Consider the following 26849-nt stretch of genomic DNA (forward strand, 5'->3'; position numbering starts at 1 on the left):
AGGAGGTGTACGTCTGTTGGCTGGGTGTGTGCCTGCTTTTGTGTACTTTGGGAGGAGGGCTCACTAACACACTGGGAGAGGACACTGGGGATGTGTGAATGGTAGTGGGGGTGGTGAGTGCAAGTGAGCGGTGTGTGGAGATGGGCGTGCTGGTGATAGAGGTAGTGGCTGAGGATGTAGTGGATGCAGGTGTGAGTGGAGACGAGACAGGGAGGGAGGAGGAGGACATGGAAGAGGGGGAAACAATGAAGGCAGTGGATGTTGCTGTGTCTGCATGGGGACGATGCTTGTGTGAGTGGCTGTGGGATGTGTGCTGCTTATGTTTGCCATGTCCACTCTTGTGTGTTGATGAGTGTGCATGTTGTTCTGATGGTGTTCTTGGGATAGGCTGAGGTACAGGGGATTGGGTCTGGGTGGAGGAAGTTGGAGGGGGGAGGCTGGACACAAGGACAATGGCTGCCAACAGTGCTGAGGCCAGAGCCTGAAATGCTCTCTGTTGGGCTGCCTGCCCAGAATGAATGCCCTCCAGGTATGCATTTGTTTGTTGCAAATGCCTCTCTACTCCCCGGATGGCATTCACAATGGTAGATTGCCCAACAGTGAGGGATCTCAGAAGGTCAGTAGCCTCCTCACTGAGGGCAGCAGGGCTGACTGGGGCAGGGCCTGAGGTGCCTGGGGCAAAGGAGATGCCCACCCTCCTGGGTGAGCGGGCACAGGACACATGCTGAGGGGCTGCTGGGAGGGCGGTGCTGGTAGGGGTGTGGCGGCTGTACCTGTTGATGCAGTGGGCACAGAGGTGCCCGCCACTGCAAGGGAGCTCCCATCAGAGGAGTCGCTGTCACTGCTGTCTGCTCCTGTCCCTGCCGTGGAGCTCCCCTCGCTCTCTGTCCCACTGGTGGCTTCACAATCCGTTGCTTTACCCTCCAGGGCCAAGTGGGTTGCAGCTCCCTCCTGCTCCGGTGCCAATGCTCCTCCGCCTGATGATGCTATTGCACACAAGAACAGGGAGGCCACAAAAAGGGGGAGGAAGACAGAAGAAAGGCATGTTCAGTGCATGCAACACCACTACCGTTGGCGGACACAACACACATGGAGCAGCCCTATGCACTACACCATGCACTGACAGTTCCTAGAAATTTCAGCTGACCATGAGGTACGAGGCCTAAGACCAATCGCTGCACAACTGGAAGTCACAGGAGCCTGACTAGGTGTAGATGGCTCTTACCACTGGTGGGGTTGGGGTGCCACATAGCCTGCCTCACAAGGGCCTTTGCCTACCAAGTTCGCCCTGGCCTAGGGGAACCCACTGCCCACCTCCCCACCCAGACACCTCGTAAAGCGTGCAGAGTCAGCTGAATGAGAGTGTACTCACCCCCTTGTGGCTGCTATGATGCCCTCAAGCACCCATCCAACTCCTGATAGGCCACCACCAGGCTCTGGAACATCAGGGGGGTCATGGTGCGACGGGCACCTCTCCCACGTTGGGAGGCCATCCCCAGCTGGGCCCCAGCCTTCTTCTTGCTCCAGCGGCGCAGGTCCTCCCATCTTTTACGGCAGTGGGTGTTCCATCTGTGGTAGACTTCCAGAGTCCGGACATCCTTGGCAATGGCACGCCAAATACCCTTCTTCTGGTGGGCGCTGACCTAGAGGAATGGTACGGGGGAATGAAATTACTTACCCGTCCGGACCGTCATACTCATTGCCCACCAGTTCCCACCCATGCCTTGATGCACATACACTCACCATCCGCACATGCAGGCCTCAGCCCCCCCATGTATCTTCCATCCACACCACTCAAAACAGGCATTGCACATGCAGCATGCACACAGTGTACTCACCTGTTTGTCTGGAGGACCGTATAGTTGCGTGTACTGGGGGAGAACCACATCCACTAGTTTCTCCAACTCCTCCGAAGTGAAGGCAGAGGCCCCTTTCCCCAGACACATGAGCCATCGTCGTTTCCAGACACAGGTCACAGCAGCACTTGCAGTGTAGGTCCTCTCCTGTTGACTGTCAGGTATCAAGTGAGGGAACAGACAGAAAATGGCGGTCACATCCACGCCGGTGCGTACAGTCACCGCCGGCGTACATCATCATTGGCTCCTGGGACCCATAGGGCCCAATGTTAACTAATGCAGAATTGCGCCGCAGTCTTCGACCGCCCACTGCGATGGTGTATAACGCCAGCACAGTTACCTCCTATCCCCTTGTCCTACCTTACAGGTCAGGCAGCCGCCATTTCAGGAGGACCACATTGGATTGATGTTAACTGCGTCACACCTATCTAGGCCGGGAATATAGACAGATACCGGCACATTGTGGATTAATAACGTTTCTGCAAATAACAAATTGTGATACCTCAGTGTTGGATGACTCTCTGCTCGCTGTTCTCCTCCATAGAGCATGCCTGCTGGGGCAGGTGATGAGATGGCTGCATCCTCCGGTGGACCTGTCGACAATGGAAGAGAGACACACCCTAGTCACATACAGACATGATCGTGCAACAATCCAGGAACTGTTTGCCCAGTTGGAGCCAGACCTGATTTATTCTATCCGCCATCCCACAGGAATCCCCCCTCTAGTGCAGGTTCTGTCTGTACTCCATTTCCTGGCCAGTGGGTCATTTCAAACAACAGTGGCCATGGCATCAGGGATGTCCCAGCCAATGTTCTCTAACGTGTTGTCCGGAGTGTTGTCTGCCCTGCTGAAACACATGTGCTGCTACATCGTGTTTGCTCAGGTGGAGGATTTGCCCACAGTGAAAGATGATTTCTATGCCCTGGGACATATCCCCTACATCATTGGTACCATTGATGTGACACATGTGGCATTTGTACCCCCCGCCGGAATGAACAGGTGTATAGAAACCGGAAGAGCTACCATTCGATGAATGTGTAGATGGTGTGTTTGGCAGACCAGTACATCTCCCATGTCAATGCCAAGTATTTGGACTCTGTGCATGACGCTTACATTTTGAGAAATAGCAGCATCCCTTATGTGATGGGGCAACTCCAGAGGCACCGTGTGTGGCTAATAGGTGAGGGCAAGGTCCCAATACAGTTGACATAGGTGTCTGGGTATGGGGCTGTCCCTAAGGGTTAGTGTGTGTCTAACAGTTTGCAGGTGACTTTGGTTACCCCAACCTGTCATGGCTACTGGCCCCAGTGAGGAGTCCCAGGACAAGGGCAGAGGAACGCTACAATGAGGCACATGGGTGAACTAGGAGGGTGATCGAATGCACCTTCGCCCTCCTGAAGGCCATATTCTGGTGCCTCCATCTGACAGGTGGCTCCCTATATTACTCACCGAAGAAGGTGTGCCAGATAATCGTGGCCTGCTGTATGCTGCACAACCTGGCTTTGCAACGGCAGGTGCCTTTTCTGCAGGAAGATGGGCCAGATGGTGGTCTTGTGGCAGCTGTGGAGCCTGTGGACGGTGACGAAGAGGAGACAGAAGAAGAGAATATCGACAACCGAAACAACATCATCATGCAATACTTCCAGTGAGACACAGGTAAGAAGATGTCACTGCCTCCCACATCTCATACACTTTCTGGAGCTAGCATAAGTCTGTCATTTTCACTCAGTGTATGAACCCTGACTTGTCACTTTCACTTTCCATTTCACAGATCTGGGTCCCACTTTGTGCCCTCTGCTCTGTTTACTCCTGGCCTAGAGCTGTGTTACATTGGTATGTGAACAAGTAAATTGACATTGCTAAATTCCATAGTTATTCCAATTACACATTTGTGAAAGCACAGAATGACTCCAGATTGTTTTGTGATTGAATTGTGTTCAGTCCAGTGCAAATAAGTGGAGGGGGTTGTAAAATGGGCTGGGGTGATGGTGGAGGTATGTCGATGGCAGAGTCCAGTTTATTTGTTTACGAGGTGCATTGTCCAAAGGGGCATAGGAAGTGTAGCAATGGCAGTTTAAGGATGGACAGGGTGGCATAGTGGGACAGAAGGGGGACATTCAGGGGGGTCTCATTTCCTGGCGGGGGTCTTGGCAATGTTCTCTGTCTTGTTCCTAGATCTCAGGGACCGTTTGCGGGGTGGTTCTCCATTTGCAGGGGGTGGGGTGCTGGTGTCCTGTTGTTCCTGTGGTGGTGCCTCCTGTCCACTAGCGCCGGAGGTGGAGGGCTGTTCATCGTCCAGGCTAGTGTCAAGGGCTCCTTGTTGTGCTACTGTGTCCCTCCTGGTGTTGAGAAGGTCTGCCAGCACCCCTGCAATGGTGACCAGGGTGGTGTTAATGGACTTCAAGTCCTCCCTGGTCCCAAGGTAGTATTCCTCCTGCAGCCGCTGGGTCTCCTGAAACTTGGCCAGTACTGTTGCCATGGTCTCCTAAGAATGATGGTAAGCTCCCATGATGTTGGAGAGTGCCTCGTGGAATGTCGGTTCACTGGGCCTGTCCCCCCCATCGCACAGCAGACCTCCCAGTTTCCCTGTTATCCTGTGCCTCTGTCCCCTGAACCGTCTGCCCACTGCCACTGACCCCAGATCCCTGATTTTCTTGGGTTGGTGGGTTTGCCTAGGGTCCCTGTAGTGTTGGACACACTGCTGATTGACGTGTCCTGGGGACAGAGGGAAGGGCCCGCTGGGTGGGTGCTGTGCTGGTGTTTCCTGAGGGGGGAGGCTCTGTGGTGGTTTGGGACTGTGTCAGGGGAACCAACTGTCCCGAGGTCCCTGATGGGCCGGGCTGGTCATCTTGAACCAGGCGTGCAGAGCTGCTGTCATCACTGTGGGCCTCTTCTGTGGGGGGACTGGATATGTCTGGCACCTTCTGTCCGGTGACGTTGGGAATGGGTCCTGTTGGGGTGTAAATGCATAGTTATTGTATCTGTGTGTGCCATCTTGTGCAATGGGAGAGTGACCCTCTACTCCTGTGCTGGCATTATTGGCTTGGTCTTTGTGTGATTGATGATTTTGGGTCATGAGTGAGTCTCTGTACTGGACATGCTTGGGTGATGGGTGTCCATGCATTGGTGTTACATGCAGGGCTTGGTTTTGGGATGTGTGGGTTGCGTTGGTGGGGTATCTGTGGGTTGTTGGGGTGATGGGTGTGAGGGTAAGGGTGGGAGTATGTGATGGCATGCAGGTGGGGTGGGGGGATAAGGTAGTAAAGATTTGCCTTACCAGAGTCCAGTCCTCATGCTACTCCTGCGAGGCCCTCAGGATGCAGTATTGCCAAGACCTGCTCCTCCCATGTTGTTAGTTGTGGGGGAGTAGGTGGGGGTCCACCACCAGTCCTCTGTACAGCAATCTGGTGTCTGGAGACCACGGAGCACACCTTCCCCCGTAGGTCGTTCCACCTCTTCCTGATGTCATCCCGTGTTCTTGGATGCTGTCCCACTGCGTTTACCCTGTTGACAATTGTCCGCCATAGCTCCATCTTCCTTGCAATGGATGTCTGCTGCACCTGTGATCCGAATAGCTGAATAGCTGTGGCTCTACCCGGACTATTTCCTCCACCATGACCCTGAGCTCCTTCTCAGAGAACCTGGCTTGTCTTTGAGGTTCCATGATGTGGAGTGGGTGATGTGTGAAGTGGTGTCTGTTGTGATGTGTGATGGGATGTGTTGGTGTGTGTTGTTTGAGGTGCGTGAATGTTGTGTAAGTGATGGTGTTGTGTGTCTGTGGATGCTGGTGTTGTTTTAGGTAGTCTCTCTCTCTGGCCTGCTTTCAAATTTCTGTTAGTAAGGTTTTGTGGGTAATGTGGGTGGGTGTTTTATATCGGATTGGGTGTTGTGTGTGTATGCGTATCAGGTGTGTGTATTTTGAATTGTCCAATGTGATTGTGTTTTGTAAATGTGTGTGTATTTTGAGCGCAGCGATGTGTACCGCCAATGGTTTACCGCGGTTGAAAGACCGCCGCGTTGATTCGTGATAGTGTGGGTGTATTCTTGTTGGCGTGATGGTGTTGGTTTTGTTATCACCAGTTTATCACTGACCTTTGGTGTGGTGGACTTGTGTGGGTGTCTGTATTGTGGCTTATTCCGAGCTGTGGGTCGTAATACCTGTAGCGGAATTCCACTGCTGCATCGGTATGTTGGCGGTCTTCTGCACGGCGGTAAGTGGGATTTACCGCCAGGGTTGAAATGAGGGCCATAATCTCCAACCACCAGATGAACGTATCACTGCCTTAATATCCAGAAGGCAATAATATTGAACCGATGGATGCATCACCATGATGCACAGCGTCTGAGAAGCATAACCGGTCACAATCTAATTGAGTGTGATAGAAATCATCCGCCGCTTCTCAGACTAAAATGATTTCCACATAAGAGTGAGTATTCCCAACCTAAAATGGACACTCAGTAGTCCTCCACGTAGCATGTAAATTCTTGCATTCCAGTTGACTTCAAAAGGGCTGCTTAGTACGCCAAAATATAAAGTGTAAATTTCTGCTTTCCAAAAGGCCCATCCAGTTTACATTAAACAAAGCTCTTGCTTTCCAGCTGTCCCCGATGTGTGCAACACCCAAGTCCAGCCCTTGAATGGCAACAGGCTATGTAGATTAGCACGCAAAAAGTGAAAAGTCTCAACACTTACCCAGTAGTGCCAAATGATTCTTGGAAACACCTCCACTTTGACCATCAATGAGTACTCATGGAAAATCCAATGTACTCACATCACACTAGGGATATTGCAAATTATGCACAGGTCTGTTGTGAACAGCTTCTAAGTAGAATGCTCCTTGCAACAAAGTTGTAGTAATTTCAGCACACAAGTGTGTACGACACTGAAATGTATTTATTAAGTGAACATGATGAATGAACTGCTAGACCACCACACCGGTCAGCCTTCTGACACTACCTGCCTTCATCCTTCCAAGATAATATTCCATGTTCTATGCCCAACCATCTATAAACTCATAGAATACTCAACTAAGCGACATCACAGAATGTGTAATAGGTAAATTAAATATACCTGTCAGGTGTAAGCCAATTTTACCATGTTTTAGGGACAGAGCACACACACTTTAGCACTGGTTAGTAGTGGTAAAGAACACAGAGTCCTAAAACACAACACAAACGTGTTCAGAAAACAAGAGGGTGAAGGCAAACAGTTTAGGGCTAACCCTGCATTAGGCTCAAGTCCAATAGGTGGTATGTATCATTTTTAGTTTGACAAATACAAATCTTACTTTAGGATCTATCTGTTTCCTAAGTACCATATTTGGTAGGAATTTTCTGAGAAAGATTGCCACCAACACATTTTTTAGTTATGTGTAGAAATATCTTTTGGGTTTTAACTCTTGACTGTAAAGCTACCAGTGATCACCATTCCCATAGTTTTGTTTCAAGTACATCTTCTATTTGAATATTTTGGTATTCAGGTAATGCACTATTTTCTATATTCCAAGGTTGTTTAGAATCATGTTATAGAGGGTCTGTGTGGAATTAGAACCAAGGATGCTAGGAGGTCAGAACTCTGATAATTTGGAGTTTGTAAACTATGAGACAATTGTAAGGCAGAAATTTAGATGTCACAGAGGTATATTAAACATGCTACAGTTACGTTTTTGGTCTTCAGATTAGAAAGGTTAAGCAGCACAGGTGTCTGGTGAAAGAGGGTTGAATGTGTTTGGTTAGCAATTACAAACTTATCTCTTAGAAAGGTAAGAAAAAATAACTTTCAAGCAAAGAGATTAAGTGGGAATAGTCCTTCCCGGTTAGGGACCCAGCTCTATAAACAGTGACCTGCAAACTGAATTTCTGGTCTTAATGAGCTGGGCATTTCCAGACTAGTAGGGCTGTAGTGTAGTCATTTTTAATGTTGCTTCCTGCGCGTTTGCTTAACGTATTAGGCCTCTGTGCACTTTGCCCTAGATGCATTTTTTTTAGCCTCGCACTGTTATTTTACAATAACCAGTTTCACGGTCTTGTTTTTATTTCCTTCTATCACACTGTTTAGCTTACTTCAGCACTGTGTTCTCAAACAATACATTCTTGCTCGCTCTGTGCTTATGTCAAGGATACAGTCTGGTACATTGCCGATAGATGTGGTAGAAGTTTAGTCTTTATGGTTCGTAGAAAGTACACATCCTTACGTAGGGACGTTTCTTAGAACTCCAGCGTGTTAGTTATAAAAACACTTTCTAGTCCGGGTACACGTAAGAGGGAGATTCCGACCAGGAACCCACCACTAGATGCTGACTGCCCTGTTGCAGATGCTGATTCAGATCACAGGCTTTTGCTCAGGTATGAGGGTTGATGTCCTCCTGGGGGAACCTGAAAGGCAAGCTTAGAGCTTCACATGCTGTGCTCAAAACAGAACTTAGAGAGAACATAATTTAGTTGCAATATAATAGCCTTATTCCTATGTTACACTCTCCTTGTTACTATTTCAATCCTACTGTGTTGTATGGTTCTGGTTATTGCGGCTCACGCCTTGTTATCTAAAATGCAGTCGTTTTATTAAACCAATCTTTAAAACTCAAACTGCCTTTGTCATTTATACATGAGACCGCACTTTGTACGAGAGAACTGGTTGTGACTTGAGTGACCACGACTTCCCTGGGAAGCACTAAGATGTCATGCGCTCGGCTGCCCAATTGTCTCTTCCCTTTGGGAGAGATGAAGTACTGCTAGTTAGCCAGAGCATATCCCGGATTTGGGGTGATAAGGGTCCTTCACCGTGGGTCAGACTTAGTCCCCCACACTGCGAACGATTCTGCCGCCCAAAAATCCAGTAGTCTCATTAGGATAATGAGAGCCTACGCGACAGGGCCTCTACCTGAGAAAGACACTGCTGTCAAGGTGACAGGCTGTAGGGTTTCCATTAGGACAGGTTTTAGCCGGTAGAGGTAACTGATGCACTAACCAGTCATCCACTGACCCAGAGCAGCTCTAGGGCAGAAGTCATTACTGACTGTATTGGTTCCATCTGCCCAACTTAGTATAAAGTTTGGGATTTCTACAGTGTAGTTGGCAACCACTTGCTTGTTTTAGTCTCATACTATTTCTTGAAAGTGCCTTAAAATAAGGCTCCTTAATTGTCTTTTCCTCCTTATCTATCAGATTGCACCCAATCCAGAGACATTGAAGAGGGACGCAGGAGTTGGTTAAGAAGTCTCCAACAGAAGTGGACGGACTGGAAATTAGGTAGGTTCATAGCGACATTGGGCAGACAACACTTCTCCTCACAAACACCAATTGCCAAACAAAGCGTCTTCGAATGGGAATGGCCTTTTATACCTATTGCCCTCAAGAAGGCTGCTGAGATTTTACTGAATGATCCAGAGTGTTCTGGAATGATACTGAATGGTCCAGGTTGCCTGCAGAGTACATTGTTTGCCATAGACTCCTTCCACCATGCATAATGGAGTAGAATGTGGCTCAAGTAGCGCAGTTTGTAACAAGTTAGGATTCTCATATTGATGATATCATGGACATAGTTTAAAGCCAACGGCGCAGATCCTGATGTTGCCCACCTTGTCTTTACTCTGTCACCTATTCCATGCCCAGACCTTGGCAGTCCCGACGCGTCCTTGGAGGTGGATAGTAATTTATGTTTCAGTAATTTGCTAGCTACCATGGGGACTTCATTGAAGGTTGTGACAGTACTCCCGATAACTGCCGCCTGGCAGTGTTTTGGGTTTGTTTCAGTCTAACCTGTGAAATGTCAGAAGTGGAGGGGCATGACCTCTCTTCGATATCCACCCAATCCATTAAGAAAAATACTTGCCTGTGCCTCGTTTTTGGTGCCTAAAATCTGTTTGATTTTGTCTTCCTGTTTTCCTTGAATTTCTCTTGGTTCCATTAACTTAAGCATAAATACAGAGAAAACATGGTCAACATGAAGACTAGAATGGAGTTGTAATTTCATTGTTACTGGATTGATTATGTCGCAGATAGTGAATGGCCCTAAAAGTGGGGCTTTAACTCACTGCTTCCGTGCAATGTTAAATGCTTGGTTGCCAGCCAAAGTGTGGCCCATATTTATGAAGCACAGTTGTGCGTCAAAACATTTAGCGAGAGCTAACGTCATTCGCTAGTGCAATCCATGCGCCATATTTAAAAAAATGATGCACGATGGTGCAAAGGCATGGTTAGCGTAACAAAAATGATGTTAACCATTGGGACTTGCCATAAAGAAAAATTATGCTAGACCATTTTGCAGCTCGTATGTATGACACAAAACGGGTTTGCGCCATTTTTTCCTGCATTAACGTAAAAAAAACACAAGCAAGAAAAATAGAAATTGAAAGACAAGATGGAGATTGCAGGCCAGGAGAAACCCCAAGGAGACCCCATTCACCCAAGCACTAGCCAGGATGTTCAGAAAAGTCCCAGGAGAAAGAGAAGAGGAAGTGCAAGTGTCGCTTTAGTGAGGAGGAGCATGACATCCTGGTCAGAAAGGTGATGGAGCACAAACACCAGCTCTTTGTCACCTCCAAATTACCAATCAGTAGGAGAGATGCAATATGGCAGGCAATAGTATGCAAAGTCAACAGCATGGCAGAGGTGAAGAGGATTGTCATTGATTGCAAGTGCAGGACTAAGGATAAACTGGCCAGGAACCAGAAGGCAGCACTGCAGCCTGGAGGTGGAAGTCCTGCACCACAGGAAGACCTGGATCAGCTGGAGAAGATGGTGACAGCGGTCATCCCAGAGGAGCTGGTCACTGGAATCGCAGGACAAGGCAGACTACCAAGAAATACCACAAATGCAGGGTAAGTTGCAGGGGGGAATATTTGGAATTCCACAAATGGCAGAAGGGGGAAACACATAGGACGCACTCAATGCATGCTAAAAGGTTGCATTGGGACACATAGGCCCTGTATCAAGATGCGCCATCCCCACCCAAGCCACATATGAACTGACGCTTTGGTTGTGCAAGCACTCCAACATATACACAACCTGGGCATATGCCACTCATTGTGGCTATACTCCACCATGTACATATGCAGCACCTTGCTTGGAAGAGACGTGCAAATAGTATGGTTGTGGCAGTGCCACGCCAACACCCTTGTATATTATCAAAGCCCCTGTACCTACACACCTTAGACATCAGAGACTAGGACTGAAGTCAATACCACCCCAGGGTTGGTATCAGAGTGATATAACTTGCCAAAATGCTTCCCTTCCTCCTTGTCTCATTGTCCTTCTCATGTGTGCTACATCGTCCAGCACCAGTGCTTAATTTGTAAATAAAAAGGTGCCGGTGCTAAAAGCTCTCCTTTTAAACACACGGCTGCTGCAATTAAAAGTGCGAGAACATAATACTGAGGCAGAGTAATCCTGAAGCCGCCTCGGGCCTCTTCAATCCATTAACAGCCACTCCCCGCCCCTTCAGCTCACTCCTGCAGCTTCCTGCTTTGCTCCTTTGTGACGCTTCTTCTTTTTTCTCTTCCTCCGTCTTTCCCACATGTCTTTTGCTCACAGTAAATGCTTGAGACACAAAACTAAGCAGCGGACCTCAGAAATAAGTGCCGGTGCTCAGCACCGGAAACATCGAGCACAAATTAAGCACTGTCCAGCACACATTGAAATGCCACCTTAGCCAAAAAATAGCTTGTACATGTCCAGTAAGGGACACCTCCCTGCACATAAACAAATTATCCCCTCAAGGCAGGCACCCCTTCATTATGCTGCAACAATGCCTGTGTTGGGTCAAGAAGAACAAATCTGTGCAGGGGGAATTTCAGGGGTGTACCGTATTCTAGTAAACATGGCACATCCCTGCGTTTTCAAACTGGCGCTGTGTTGTGAAACACATATTGCTGCTGCACTGAGCTGTGCTACTTGAGAAAAAATCTGCCCTAAAGTGTGCAACCTATGGAACACAACCCCCACACAGAGTGAACCCACAACGACTCACACACAACTCTATGTGCCATATGGGAATTGCCACAAAATAAAACACATACAACACATGAAGCATGTCTGTGAACATCATGTGTGAAGCTGTGCAAGTAGCTGCAATCCCACTATCTGACAAGTTAGAGTGTCATGTGTGAAAGGTTGCTCTACTATTTAATGGCCATTCAACATGCAAGATAACTGGCACAAGTGGCATCAGTGTTGCACTACCGGCACAATGTCAGTAGCGGGTAATGCCCTGTACCATCATACAAATAATAGCCCATCTGGAACCAAGTTGCACATTCCCCTAGTGCCACATCTACAAAGTCACAAAATGCACACAATGATCCACATTCAACATCCTTACACCAACACATGCCTGTTGCTGATATCTTGTGTGCAAGGAAATGTTACAAAGTTTGGGAGGGACAATCTACTGGGGCAGACAATCCATAATGGTTGCACTGTCACCTCCAATTAGCACATCTGTGGGGCCTGCTACAGGCAACTTAGAATGTAACAAAAGCATTGTATGCAATGGACCTACCTGTGCTATGCTGCACTAGTCCCATTATTCATGGCACAAATGCATCCTTGCATCAAAAGAGTGACAGCACACATTATACTACTGTGGCAATATCCACCATGGTGAACAGGAAGGCTAATTACATGCCACCATTGTGTCAATGGCAGGGAGAAGGAGCCTGCAAGGAAGTATGTGGTGTGGGATCAAAGCACAAAGGCCCAGATGTAATAGGAAATGATAGTGTTACACACTACCCCAAGTGTTGCAGCGTTGCGCACCATCATTTTCAAAATTCACTGATGGCCAGTAATCACTAGAATATGGGTCATTCCTGTGTCACTCCTTGTGCTGGGGCTAAATTAGCTGACGTGAGCCAATGCAGCAAGCCTTGCACCATAGTGCAGGGATGGCTGCGTTGAGGGGGAGATTGTTTTTTAATTAGGAAGGAACACCTTTCTGCACACAAACATTCTTAAACAGCCATAAGTTTTGTACATGTGTGTTGCTAAATGCAGCACATATGGAACAAGTTGAAAATGAGGAAAAAATATGCCCTTTTACAACATTGCACCATGCCAATGCCACCCCTGGGGTGGTGTGATATGTTGGCAAGGACTCTGGTTTACAAAACCTTGTCAATCTGAGGCACTGTCAAAAAGCAATGAGTGTTGCTGTGGCATGCCCACACGAACACATATTGCACGCCCCTACCACACAATGTGCTGCATGTGAAGGGGCCCTCTTACAAGACGGCCGTAAGCCACAATAAGTCACTTAGTGCCACATTGTAACACCGTCACAGGGCATTGCGCCACCCGAGCGTCACAAAAAGTGATTCTCAGGTGGCATAAAGGGCACCTAATTATGCCCCAAAATACCTTGTGAGCTTGAGCCATGTGTGATGCACAATACTGCACATAATATATAACTCGAACCTTGGGTCAGTAACATGTCACTGAGCCACCAGTAGCAAATAAATGATGTGCCATGTCAACAGCCAAAACAATCTAAGATTGACTTTACACTTTCTCATTGCAGAGGATGATGGCTTACCTCCTGCTGACCTGCCTGTCCTGGATTTTACAGATGACATGGATAACCAATTGCCGACCATCAATGTGGAGACTCTCGAGGATGTCCGAGGATCCCTCTAGACACCACCTCTAGTCTCAGGGAGGAAACACAGCGTTGCAGGGTCTCCACATGAACCACCCAGCTACCAATACACCTCCAGCCAGTAGTGACACAGCCCTGGACTCCGAGGACCCAGTGAACACCTTTCAGAGGATAGTGGTAGGACTCTAGTGGGAGCTGGCCAGGCAGGTGAGGGTGGGGATGGGGACCATGGCAGGCAGCCTAGAGGCAGTGCAGACGTGCCTCAGTCCAATTAAGGACAACTGAGCTGCCATCAAAGGCACCCACTCCCTACTATGTGGCAGCAGCATGATAGACAACAGGCTGGGGGCTATGCAGAATAACCTGGAGTCCAAACAGCTGGAAGTGGCCTCCCTCAGGGAAAACATGGCTGCCTACCACTGTGATGTTGCTGCGGTGTTGAAAAATAAGCAGTTCCTCCTTGCTGCAGTGATGCCTTATCTGTTCCAACAAATGGCAGCTGCCAGGATCTTTGACTCCACATCCCTATCCCCTGAGGTGTGTGTGGCCCCCTCAACCTCAACAACAGCATCACCCATGGCACAGGAGACACCACAGACATCAAAGGATGAAGATGTGGAAGGAATAGTGTTCCCAAGTAAAACCACCCGGTAGTACCAGTCTATGCCACATGGGCAGTGTCTCCTTAGTTCTGGGTGTAAGATCATGCCAGTGTTGTGCCAGCAGGAAATGTGCTCTCTTCACTCAACCACTGTTGACTTGTCTACTATGTACTGTCATTGTCTCTATTCTTACCTATTGGCAATTTGAAACCTCCTCACTAATGCATACTTCTCATAACCATGTCTCATGATATGTCCTTCACCCCTGGATTCGGATTGTGCTACAAATGGCTAAGGTTCACTCATAGGGTCTGTGAACTAGACATTGCATAGCTATTGAAAATACACTTGCACATAAATAAAATAAAACGTAAATAAAACACCTTGTTTACATGTAACATTTTTACGTTTACTGTGATCCATCTACTCAGCTAAATGATTGCATTGTGTGCATCCATGTCAGTGAGTACAAAACTTCATTACATAAGTGCATTACTGTCAGACACAAAGCAACACACTAGGATCCTAACATGAGAAAGGTGAATGATAGTGTTGATGGCTGCAACCAACTTACTGAGTATTCTATACAAATATTGTACATATATCCTTGGAAGTTGACATACAGCATCTATGGCTCAGAACCAAGTCAATGGTAATTTACCAAGATGGGAGTACCAGTACGACTAATTTCTGTGGTACAGAAGAGGCTGACCTTATCAGTGATGGGCACCTCTCAGTGTTGTTGGATACAGTTCAAAATGTGTCTGTTGTCCAATGTGCCACACTTGCCAACAATGAAACTGAAGACCCCACCAATGACAGTTGAAGTTCCATACTTACCTGTCCAGGATAAAGTATACATAGACAATGTGAATGGCTGGAACAGTGGATGGCAAATGTATGGACTAGTTGATGTTATTTAGCAGCCAATCTGATAGCTCCTTGGTCAAAGTGTGTGCACATGGTAATCAATGGAAATCTAGACAGTAAGCATACCATAGGCCATTCTTCCAACTTGGCCAGTGCACACATGAGAACCCCCAGACACTCAATCAACATGGCACATTTTTTTTTTTTAAACTACATACCTAAAACTATTCTAAAAACTACCCTACACTAAACTAACTTAAACTCACTTAACTTACCTTACAACTACACCTATCTAACCAATTCTAAACTAATCTTACACATGTAATGCCACACTCCAGACATTTCCCCCACACCCCTTAAGATACAAGATACAAGTAGGACAACATAAACTATGTCTAACATGTATTATCTTAACCCATGGCCTAAACAATTATATATTTTTGGGGTATTTTTATTTTGTAATTTTATTTTATATTTTTTTACACGTATACCCCAACATAACCCCTCCAACACGCCCCCCCAAAGAAAACAGGACTAAAACCCACCCCCCAGCTATACTTAATCTAACCTATGCCTAACCTACACTACTTCACTAACCTAACACTAAGCATCTAAAACCCAATCTAAAACTATTAACAACAATGAAAGAGAGAGGGAAGGAAATGTGTAGTTGTGCCTGTGCTACATCCCAATCTTTTCAACTTTCTTTTTCTTCAATAATTTCCTATTTTTTGCACTTTCTTGCTCCAACCTGTCCATTTTGTCTATCACGGTGACCATGTCCTGTCTCATGTCACTTTCAAAGTTTGAGCACCATGCTTCAGCAGGAGGATGGACGGGTGCCTTGCTTGTGACAGGTGCAGCATATGTGGATGGGGTCTGAGCAGCAGAGGCCCCCTGGGCCCCTGATGTTTTCTCCAATGTCACCTTCTTTTTTTGTGCATGCTGCGGAGATCCCCCATGTGGGAAGGCATGCCATGCCCCTGTGCTCTTTTCCTTCCTGTACCTCCTTGCCATCCGCTGGTACCCAGCATCGACATCCATAATGTGGCGGTACCTGTCTGCCCTTTTGTGGAAAGCATGACGTTCCTCAGGTGTCATATTGGCAGCTGAAAAATTAGGGGAATCAAGTTTTAACTAAACCATTGGGTGGAGGTAGAATAGACATGTAATGTACACTGTATCCACAGATGACACATGCAGTCCACTACCCATTCCTCAACAAAGATTTACTCCTATCTATGACTATATGCTACCAGCCATCTACGGTATAATGTACATGTCACTGGGATAATGGCTATCCATAGTTGACCATCTGGCCCCAGAGGTGAGGGGACAAGTGCGCCCTTGCTCAACAAATTTGTTAACAAACTTGTGAGGATCACGTGGCCCAACAAGTCTAGATTTCTGTGTCCTTGTCAATATGGGGGGCTTTGTGTGCAATCCGCCACTTTGACACCCCTAGTAATACATCAAGGCTTGCCTAGATGTCATGGATGCAAGGTGGCAGTCATCTGATAGGTGGGCTGGAAACTTCCCACCAGCTACTCTAAAATTTGGTAAAGCTTCATTGGTGTGTCCTGGTTTAAGACCTGGTCTGAGCATACGTTACAAGGGGCACACAATTGCTCATGATGTGCCCAAATGTACAAATAATGCTATGTCCCCATAAAGTTTTGTCAAAGCATGACCAGCACAATAAAGCTGTCTACGGATTAAGTAACTAATGCCCCCCACCCTGTACTATGTTTTGCTAAATGAGTAAAGCAGCACACACATGGTGGATGTTTGGGTGCCCTTACGGCCACAGTAAGTTTGGCACTGCACTGGGTGCTGCTACAGTATTCTTATTCATTGAACATCATGTGCACATGCAGGTCAGACATCAGCAAAGTACCAGGTGCGCACTCAGCATTCACATCATATTCACATGTGATGTGACCAAGATCACTCACAAATATGATGGCAGGACCATGTTGGTAATTCTGCCGAGATCTAGCTAGCGACAATCCATAGACATTTCCCACAACCATCTGGAGCTGAGGTGTCTACTAGTTGTGTACTCTACTGACTGTTGTCCAGCACAATATGGGTCTTTGCACGACTGCAGCCTAAATTTATATCTGAAGGTTACTGAGGCACCTGTGGTGCAAGTGTCTCCAACATAAGCCCCCTAGAGACCTCTATAAATTTTATTAATCTATACCATTTTGTGTAAGCTATATGTGGCACACAGTACTGTCAAAAGTACTGTGACAAAGTTGTTGTCAACAGGCATGCTAATTACATAAACAGCTGCTTTGAGACCTATCATGATTGACAACTATGTATATGTGGCTATGCATTACACCCACAATTCCATACCAGCACATGTTGCCACTTGTGCAACAATCAAGCCATTCTCAATGATCAATATTGCAACAGACATGTCACCATCCTAACTCCAATGATATCATAGCATTGGGCACACAAAACTCTTATTCATTGCATTATACACCTCAGAATGACTCACATTAAACCGTGGATTGCCACTCATGATGCACAAGGTGACACTTACTGGCAGCATTGGGGTCTTCAAATCTGGCAACGTCTCTAACGCTTTAAGGTGGAGGTCCACCTGCAATACAGGAAAGGGAAACATAGCTTTGTGATATTTGGACATTTCTGTGCATGGACGACAGTGTTTAAAATCAACTTGTTAGGCTGAGTGAGCAAGTCAACCTAGTGGTAGATCAGCCCAACTGTCAAACATCAATGATCAGTCAATCACACATGGTCTCAGATAATGGAGACCCTGGCACCTACATACCATCACTTTCCCAGACACTCCTGTGGTGCTTTTCGCTGCACCATCTGTACATGGAATTATCATGCAGGCATTTTGTAGCTTTATACCTCCATGACCATATGGGATTGCATGACACTGTATTCTGCAACTGAGGGACATGCAATGGTTGTTGCAGTCGCCATCCCATTGAGACACCCATAGCTTTTGAGTCTGACCCAGATATTTGAAGACATCTATCTCATTGTCACCGCTGACGAACAATTGCCCAGGAGTTGTGTGAGTATTCCAAAGTGTGAGGAATGATTTGCTACATCCTTGTTTGTAGTTACTAATATGTGTGTGCCATTACAAGGCGCACACACTTGTGCAATAATGCCATGGGAGTTTAGTTATGTTAATTTAGTTGTACCTACCTGCATATTAACTGAATTAAATTACGGATGTCTAGCCTATACTGTGTGGCAAGCCATTGTTGGTATGGTATTCCATTATTTGTCCAGGAAGGGATAAGAACATGTGAATAGACATATGCCTCAACATAGACACACTTGCTCTGTGGTCCAAGGATGCATGTTTTGGTGCAAGCTTCTGAGTAATGTGCCAGTGATGGTGCAGATGCAGGGCAGTCCCATACTGTCAGTAAGATGCTTCAGGCTTGTGGTACTAAATCAGCACATGTGTGTGGGGTAATAGACAAAGTTTGGGGTGTATGTGATACACAATGTACAGGAAGGGGAAAGTGCTAGTAGTCTGGACCCAGTGTATAGTCAAGATCCCTTAGAAGGCTGTGGCCAATGACACAAGGGGACAGATTGTAAGAAAGTGGTGCTGCACCAAGTGCATCACTACAGTCCTTGTGGCCCTTAGTGTACCCCTTTCCCCCACCATGTGGGCGCCTAATGAGAAATAAGGCACAGCATGGAATGTGCATGTTTAGCTATACTGTGTCCACATACATGTTAGCACGTGTACTATGAGTGTAAAGATGTGTTTGAACACTTTTTGTGGGTGTGCCACTTTGTTAACTCTGGTATACAAATCTACACATACCAATAATGCAATAGATATGATGGCGTATGTCCAATACAGGGTAAGGCATGTGACAGCCTTGACAATTTGTACTCAGAGGATGCAGTGGACTACAGCTGGGTTGAAATCATGTCACCCCTAGCCATTTGCGTGTGCATATGTGTGCACTCTGTGGTGTGTTGTTGGTTTAGCCTTCTTGATGCTCTGCCACACGTGTGACATATAGTTCCTGTTAGACCTGACAGCCTTAGGGTGGTCATCCCCCAACTTTTTGCCTGCCTCCTTCCACTTTTCTGACACTGTTTTTGCTGGTTTTAGGACTCAGCGCACTTTTCCACTGCTAACCAGTGCTAAAGTGAGTATGCTCTCTCCCATAAACATGGTAACCTTGGTTCATCCCCAACTGACATATTTGATTTACTTATAAGTCCCTAGTAAAGTGCACTACATGTGCCCAGGGCCTGTAAATTAAATTCTACTTGTGGGCCTCCAGTACTGATTGTGCCACCCACATAAGTAGCCCCTTAACCATGTCTCAGGTCTGCCATTACAATGGCTTTGTGTGCGGTTTCACTGCCACTTTGACTTGGAATTTTAAAGTACTTGCCACGCCTTAAACTCCCCTTTTTCTACATATAAGTCACCCCTAAGGTAGGCCCTAGGTAGCCCATAGCGCAGGGTGCTATGTAGATAAAAGTCAGGACCTGTACATATGCGTTTTATATGTCCTGGTAGTGGAAAGCTCCTAAATTCGTTTTCCACTACTGTGAAGCCTCCTCCTTTCACAGACTAGCATTAGGACTGCCCTCATATATTTTCTGTGTGATAGATTCTGACCTGAAAGGGGTAACCGGGTCATATTTAGTATGGTCAAAATGGTCCTGCTTATTGGTGAAGTTGGATTTTATGTTACTATTTTAGAAATGCCACTTTTAGAAAGTGAGCATTTCTCTGCACTCAAAAACTATCTGTGCCTTACAGCATGTCTCCAATCAATGTCTGCGAGGGCCTGACACTTATGTTTCAAAGGCTAGTGGCCTGCCTCACGCAATGCACTGCCAAACCCCCTACTGGGACCCTGGCAGACAGGGCTTCACTGAAAGGGCAACTTGTGCACTTCAAAACCACTCTTTGAAGTATCCACCACTTCAAAGGCATTTTTGGGTATATAAACTGGGTCCTTGACCCCACCAACTCAGACACTACTGGACCTGAACTCTGTCAGAAGACCTGCCAGGCCGCCCAAAGGACTCTCTGGACTGCTTTGCTGAGAAGGACTGCTGCCTGGCTGTTGCACCGCAGCCTTGCTGGTCTCTGACTGTGCTGGAAGGACTCTGCCTTGCCCCAAAGTGCTCTCCCAGGGCTTGGATTGAGCTTGCCTCCTGTTCTGAAGTTTCAGGGACAGCAAAGACTTCAACTACTAGCTTTTTGCTAGTACCCGACTCCATCGACTCCGGAATTACTTTAGCGACGCCATAACGGACTGACACCGCACTGACTCCAGCGATGCCTCTTTCTGACTCCATGCGATGTGTTTGTTCTTCGTTTTCAAAAGCTACTTTAGCTGGGGTCCCGTGTGACTCTGTGACCTGCACCGGTGGTGTTGGATTGTTGGGTACGCCTCCGCCAATGACACCATGATAGTCCCAGTTGGAGCTATTGTGTTTTCTAAGCGCTTTAGTTGGAGTTAATCTTTAAAAATTCATATCTTTGCTTGTGTATATTGGAATTTCATCAGTATTTTATTCAGATAAATATTCTTCGATTTTTCTAAATCTGTGTGGTGTCATTGTGTGGTGTTTTCACTGTGTTACTGTATGATTTATTGCACAAACATGTTACTCATTGCCTTCTAAGTTAAGCCTGACTGCTCAGTGCCAAGGTACCAAAGGGTGGGCACAGGATAATTTGGATTGTATGTGGCTTACCCTGACAAGGATTGTGGTCCCTACTTGGACAAGGGTGTATACCTCTGCCACCTAGAGACCCCATTTCTAACAGTTCCCCATGCATCTTAGTTGCAGGAGATGGTAGAAACACATGTCAGTGAAGGTTGCAATATGCACTGTCTGTAAAGATATATGTAGTGTAATTTCAGTAATATATGACCACAGTGGTGTGTTCATGGGATATGAAACCTCACATATCTATCTTCCTGCATAGACACATGTTGGACTTTGACAAATGCCTGTGTAGTCATATCAGTGCCATCTATGTTTCGTATGTCAAAACACATGTGAAGGTAAATTATTTCTGTCAATGACCTCGAGATACATATGCAATTAAATTTGTGGTAAGTTGCCCTTTGTTCAGACTCCAATAGACATTACCATGCCTGAGCCATTTAAGTGGTAAATATGTGCTGAGATATCTTGTATATGTGTGCATGCCACAAACTAGGCACACACATTCGTCCACATCATGTTTGTTATGACTGTCACATACAATGGCATACCACTGTGTAGCAGTGTTGCTGTCTGGCAAAGATGGCAGGCTACTCTTCATCATTACTGTGGGAGTTTTTATGCCAACACAAACCCATGGTTGCATGTGAAGGTGCAGGTTTACAGAGCTCCAGATTATTCAGTCCCCTGACAATGTCAAAAGTTCATGTAGCCTGAGCAGAGGTGTTAGCGTGGTTTGAGTGGGGATCTAGTCTCTTCATGATTGCTAATCAGCAGAGCAATGCACAGTCCCCTGCAGACAGACACATGCACAATTGTGATCAATCGGACTGGGAAATAAATTCTCCTCTGGGGTACTTGATGTCAGCCTTCCCCTATCATGTAATTAGGACTGGCTACTTGCACGTATTGGACATGTCTCATCAATTGATGTCCTTAGTAATTTCCATAGGCAGCTTGGTTAGGGGTTGTATCTCTGTTGTGACTTCTGTTTTGGGAACGTGCTAGGGGACAGATGGTATTATCTGTCACTGCCTCCTGTCATGTTCACATGTGATGGCAAACTACCAGGTTATATTAGCGACAAATATGACTGGGTTATGTACTGACCTAGACACCCTCTCTGTATATATGTCCGTTGATCACATGTAGACATTGATGTGTTGCACAGTCTGTACTAGTCTGTATGTGTTCCTTCTCCACGTTTTACCACATTACTTGTAAAGAATATTTTGTGCCCTACACTTCTGCCATTATTTAGGCTGCTAACACTTTGTACAGATCTTCTACAGCAACATTTCCTGGCCATACATGGACTGGACGCAAAGTGTGACTTGTGTAAATTGTAGCTGAACACATCTTCTACTACTGGCTGCATGATAGTTACCGTCCCATTGACGGTTTTTGCGAGATTTCATGTGTGCCACATACACATGACATTACACCTGCCACATCCTCCGGCGACTCCTCTGACCTCCTGGTCAGCGTCTTTTACCCTCCCCGTGCAGCTCCTCCTGCTGCTGCCCTTGCTTTGGACGAACTGATAGCCTCCTGACTCTCAGTTTGAGGCCCTCCTCCACCTGCAGGTTCCTGCCTGCGCCTTATCCCTGGTGGCCTAGAGGCCATCTGCAAGTATCTTCTGTCTCTCTTTACTCCTGCCTTTTACTTCTGCCTTTACTTCTATTTTCTTGCTTCTGTTTCTTTTCTGTCTGCTTTTCATTTTTCTACCTCTGTGTTTTCCCCTCTCCACTGCTGTCCCCGTGGCCCCACCCCGCTCCCCCGCGAAACCTTTTCCCACCCCAGCTACCCAGCTGACCAGACCCCCTGCCTCCCTCCCCTTGTTAATGGCAACCGTGCTGCTGGTGCGCCAAAGGCAAGCCCATCTGCACCCTTCTGTGCCTGGACTGCGCCCAGCACCACGGACTGTGGTTCTCACCCCATCTGCCGGTTCGACGCCAGCACTCTACATGCCCTCAAACCAGGAAGATCATCAGCCTGCCACCAAACTGACCCCAGGAACACCCATTGACCTTTTTCTTGCCGTGCTTGCTCCAGCACCCTCCAAGGACCACCCCATGATCCCGTACCACACACAGACAGCCACCTCAAGTGCATACTGCTCAACACACGCTTCCTCATCAAGCACGTGGTAGAAGTCTGGGACCTCCTCGACTCAACAGCTCCGGACGTTGCCTTCTTTACAGAGAGTTTGATCACCCCCATCCGTTGCCCCAGACGTCGCCGTGGCCATCCCGGACAACTTCAAAATCATCCACAAGGACAGAGCCAACTGGCCTGGAAGAGGCATTGCCATAATCTACAAAAACAACCTCTGCCTGACTACCACTATCGAGTCGCAGTCTCAGTCAACGCACGAGCACCTACATTTCCAGATCCAGACCAACCCAAACACCTCCCTACATGGCACCCTCATCTACAGGCCACCTGGACCCCGACCCCAGTTCTGCGAAGACATCGCCAACCTCATCGCCCCCCAAGCACTCACCTCCTCCAACTACATCCAACTTGGTGACCTCCCTTTCCACCTTGATACCCTTGATGACCCCAACACCTCAAACCTCCTGGACAACCTCACAACTCTCAGCCTCAAACAACTCATCAACATCCCCACCCACAGAGTGGGACACATTCTTCAACGGATTCTCTCAGCAGGGGACAACATCAGCATCTCCGACACCTCCGAACACTTTTGGACCAACAACAAATGCATCCACTTTACCTACACAAAGAACACTGCATGCCACCACACCCCCATCCCCTCGGCAGATGCTAGGACAAAGTTACAGAAGCACAGCTCACCAACACTCTCAACCACTCCCTCCCACCAGATGCAGCGGATGCTAATAAAGCAACAAGCAACCTACACTGCTAGCTTTCAAACTGCACCGACAACGTAGCCCCCCTAAGGAAATCAGCAGGGAACCGACAGAGCAAAACACCCAAGTGGTTTACGCCAGACCTACAGGAATCCAAGCACGCCTGCAGACAATTGGAACATAAATGGAGGATCAGCAAATCTACTCAAGACCGCACAGCCTACAAAAATGCAGTCACCACGCACCACCAGAACATCAGAGCCGCCTAAAAAGCTGCCTTTCAAGCTTGCCTCAATGCCAGTACTCACAACAGCAAAGAGCTCCTCGCCATCGTGAAAGAGTTCACGAACTCTGGGGCAGACACCTCATCCATCCCTCCGTCCCTCCCTCCCAAGACCTCTACAATGACCTCGCCACCTTCTTTCACCGTAAGATCCAGGACTTCTACGAAGGCTTCAGGAACTAAAGCCCACTAGCACTGCCACAGTCCTAGCTCCTCACCAGTTATTGAACTCCTGGACCCCATCCCTATAGAGGACACCCAAAGACTGATGAACTCCATCCAGTCAAGAGCACCCTCGTGTCCATGCCCTCATCACATCCTCAACCTGGCCAGTGCCACCATTGCACCGGAGCTCTGCTGATCCATCAACCTCTCCTTCAAGACTGCCACATTCCCCTCAGACTGGAAACACGCCGAAATCAGCCCGCTACTCAAGAAACCCACTGCCAACCTAGGGAGCTGAAGAACTACAAACCCATCTCTTTGCTCCCTTTCCCACCCAAGGTAACGGAGAAAGCCATCAGCCAGAAACTCTCCAAATTCCTCGAGACACACTGCATCCTAAACTCATCCCAGTCCGGAATCAGAAGCAACCACAGCACTGAAACCACACTCTTAGCAGCCACTGATGACATACGCTTCATGTTGACCGCAAAGGCACTGCCGCACTCATCCTCCTCTACCTCTCCGCTGCATTTGGCTCCGTCTCCCACTCCATCCTCAGTGACAGACTGCATGACGCTGGCACCCAAGACAAAGCTCTGAACTGGATCAGGTCCTTCCTCACCGGAGGAACACAGAGGGTCAGACTACCATCGTTCACGTCAGAACCTAAAGACACATGCTGCGGAGTGCCCCAAGGATCCTCACTCAGCCCAACGCTTTTCATTGTCTACATGGCCCCGCTCGCTAAGATCACCAAACAACACAAGCTAAACATAGTCTCCTATGCCAACAACACCCAGCTGATCTTCTCCTTGTCAGAGGACTCTGCTCAAGCCAAGAGGAATTTCCACAATGGTATGAGAGCAGTCGCCACCAGGATGGAGGCCATCTGCCTCAGGCTCAGCTCAGACAAGACAGAGATGCTCGTGATCAACTCTACCCCTTCTGCCTGGAACGACTCCTGGTGGCCCACCGCTCTGGGTAACACCCTGCCCCCAGTGATCATGCGCGCAACTTGGGCATCATCCTGGGCTCCTCTCTATCGATGACCCGCCAAGTTAACTTCTTCTCTTCATCAGGCTTCCACACCTTCCGTCTCCTGCAGAAGATCTTCAAATGGATTCCCACCAACACAAGGAAGACAGGCACCCACACACTCATCACCAACAAACTGTACTAAGGCAATCCACTCTATGCCGGCAAGAAACTTCAATCAAGACTACAAAGAGTTCAGAATGCAGCAGCCAGACTCATCTTGTAAATCCCCTGACACAGCCAAATCTCCTCCCACACTGAGACCTACACTGGCTCCCAGTCAACAAGCACATCACTTACAAACTCCTGATCCACACCTTCAAGGCACTGCACAACATAGGACCGTCATACCTCAATTACCTCCTCACCTTCTCCATACCCAACAGACGTCTCCGTTCTTCTCAGCTCACCCTTGCAGCCGTCGCCAAGATCCAAAAACATACTACTGCAGGAGGAAACTCCTTCTCCTACCTAGCAGCCCGGACATGGAACACACTACCCCTCAAGCTCAGGCTCACTGAAGCAGTTCAGGAAGAACCTCAAGACCTGGCTATTCGACTAAGCAGCACGCCTGCATCCAGCGCCTTGAGACCCCATGGGTGATTAGCCACATTTTACCAATCCCTGATTATTGATTGATTAATTTGATTGAACGTGGGTATTCATTTACTCCTGCATGCCACAACCTATGTAACTCTAACCATGACTGTATGATGTTGATGTGTAAAATCATCTCAGTGCTGCTTTTTTCATTAGCCAAATGCAACATATATGTCCACTACTACTCTAATTCATTTTTTGAATGGGTCTCTGACATGTTTGGACATTGCTGAACATAGTTGCATATCCCACGCCTGATTGCCATGTTGGAGACCAAAACATATTTGGGATAATTTCCAACTGTTGGTACCTTGCTCCTGGTCTGGCATGTGCGTGACAAAGAGTGGTGTGTATTGCTATATGTATTGCTATGTGCTGTGTGATGTTGTTATTCAGAGCATACTAGGAAACCATGCTGAAAATTGTCAGCCATTGTTGGTACTCGCAAACTTTTTTCTACCTAGGACATACACCTGTACATCAGTCTTCACTTGTATATCTGGAATTGCTGTAGGCATGGTTCAAGACAGCAGAACTGTCTAGTGTATCTAATGTACATAGGAAGTGGAACACACTCTGCCTACATTCCACCCAGACAATATTTTGGTGGTGCATTGTCCCATTTTATTCTTAGATCCTGACAATGGGTCATATGTTTGTATAATGATTCAGCACCCATTGCTGCATCATTTGTCTGGCAACTGATAGTGCACTACCCAGCCAACGTGTGTGTGCCATTCATGAGGTACAGCCTACCATGTGTCAGCATTGTGCCCAATGGCAGTGTCAGGACATAATCCCATGGATACACAGTGCAGGTCTGCCTATTACATTGGTTACAAACCCTGTACAGCTACTGAAGGTCCTTTGTTACCAATGATGTCTTCCCCTTGTCACACATGCACAGTGCAGGCAAAACAGCAATCCCCCTGAGATGTGACACTGTCCAGTTCCTACATTACTTAAACACCATTTGATAAGAGCCCCCTTGCATACATGCTGGCAAGCATGGTGATGATGTGGGGAAAGGGCTAGGATTTAGCACATTGCTCACTTGATGGCACGTTATATGTTGTGGTACATGGATCTAGGCCTTCAAAAGTCACGTGACTTACGTCAGTTACGTGTCACTGATATGTGACATAGAGGCACTGGACCATCTTACATCACAAACTATGTTGCTACCATATTTGTAACTATTGTGTTTCTTTCCTGCACTCTGAGATTTGAGTTACATTCCAATGGTATATGTAGTGGAGAATGAGTAGACCAAGGAGATTCAGGTG

At 47.3% G+C, this 26849-nt stretch overlaps 1 protein-coding gene across 2 annotated transcripts in view; it reads left to right on the plus strand.

The window, feature by feature from the left end:
• LOC138303583 (uncharacterized) overlaps positions 1 to 26849 on the plus strand; it is a 115536-nt gene that overhangs the window by 26238 nt on the left and 62449 nt on the right. The window contains exon 2 of one of the 2 annotated variants that reach the window (XM_069242847.1): positions 9022 to 9105. The exons of the other annotated variant lie outside the window; for it this stretch is intronic. Coding sequence (XP_069098948.1) covers positions 9022 to 9105 — 84 coding nt within the window. The remainder of the gene's footprint in view (positions 1 to 9021; positions 9106 to 26849) is intronic. 2 annotated transcript variants of the gene reach the window in all.

This window comes from Pleurodeles waltl, chromosome 7 (assembly GCF_031143425.1).
Source record: "Pleurodeles waltl isolate 20211129_DDA chromosome 7, aPleWal1.hap1.20221129, whole genome shotgun sequence".
NCBI lineage: Eukaryota > Metazoa > Chordata > Amphibia > Caudata > Salamandridae > Pleurodeles > Pleurodeles waltl.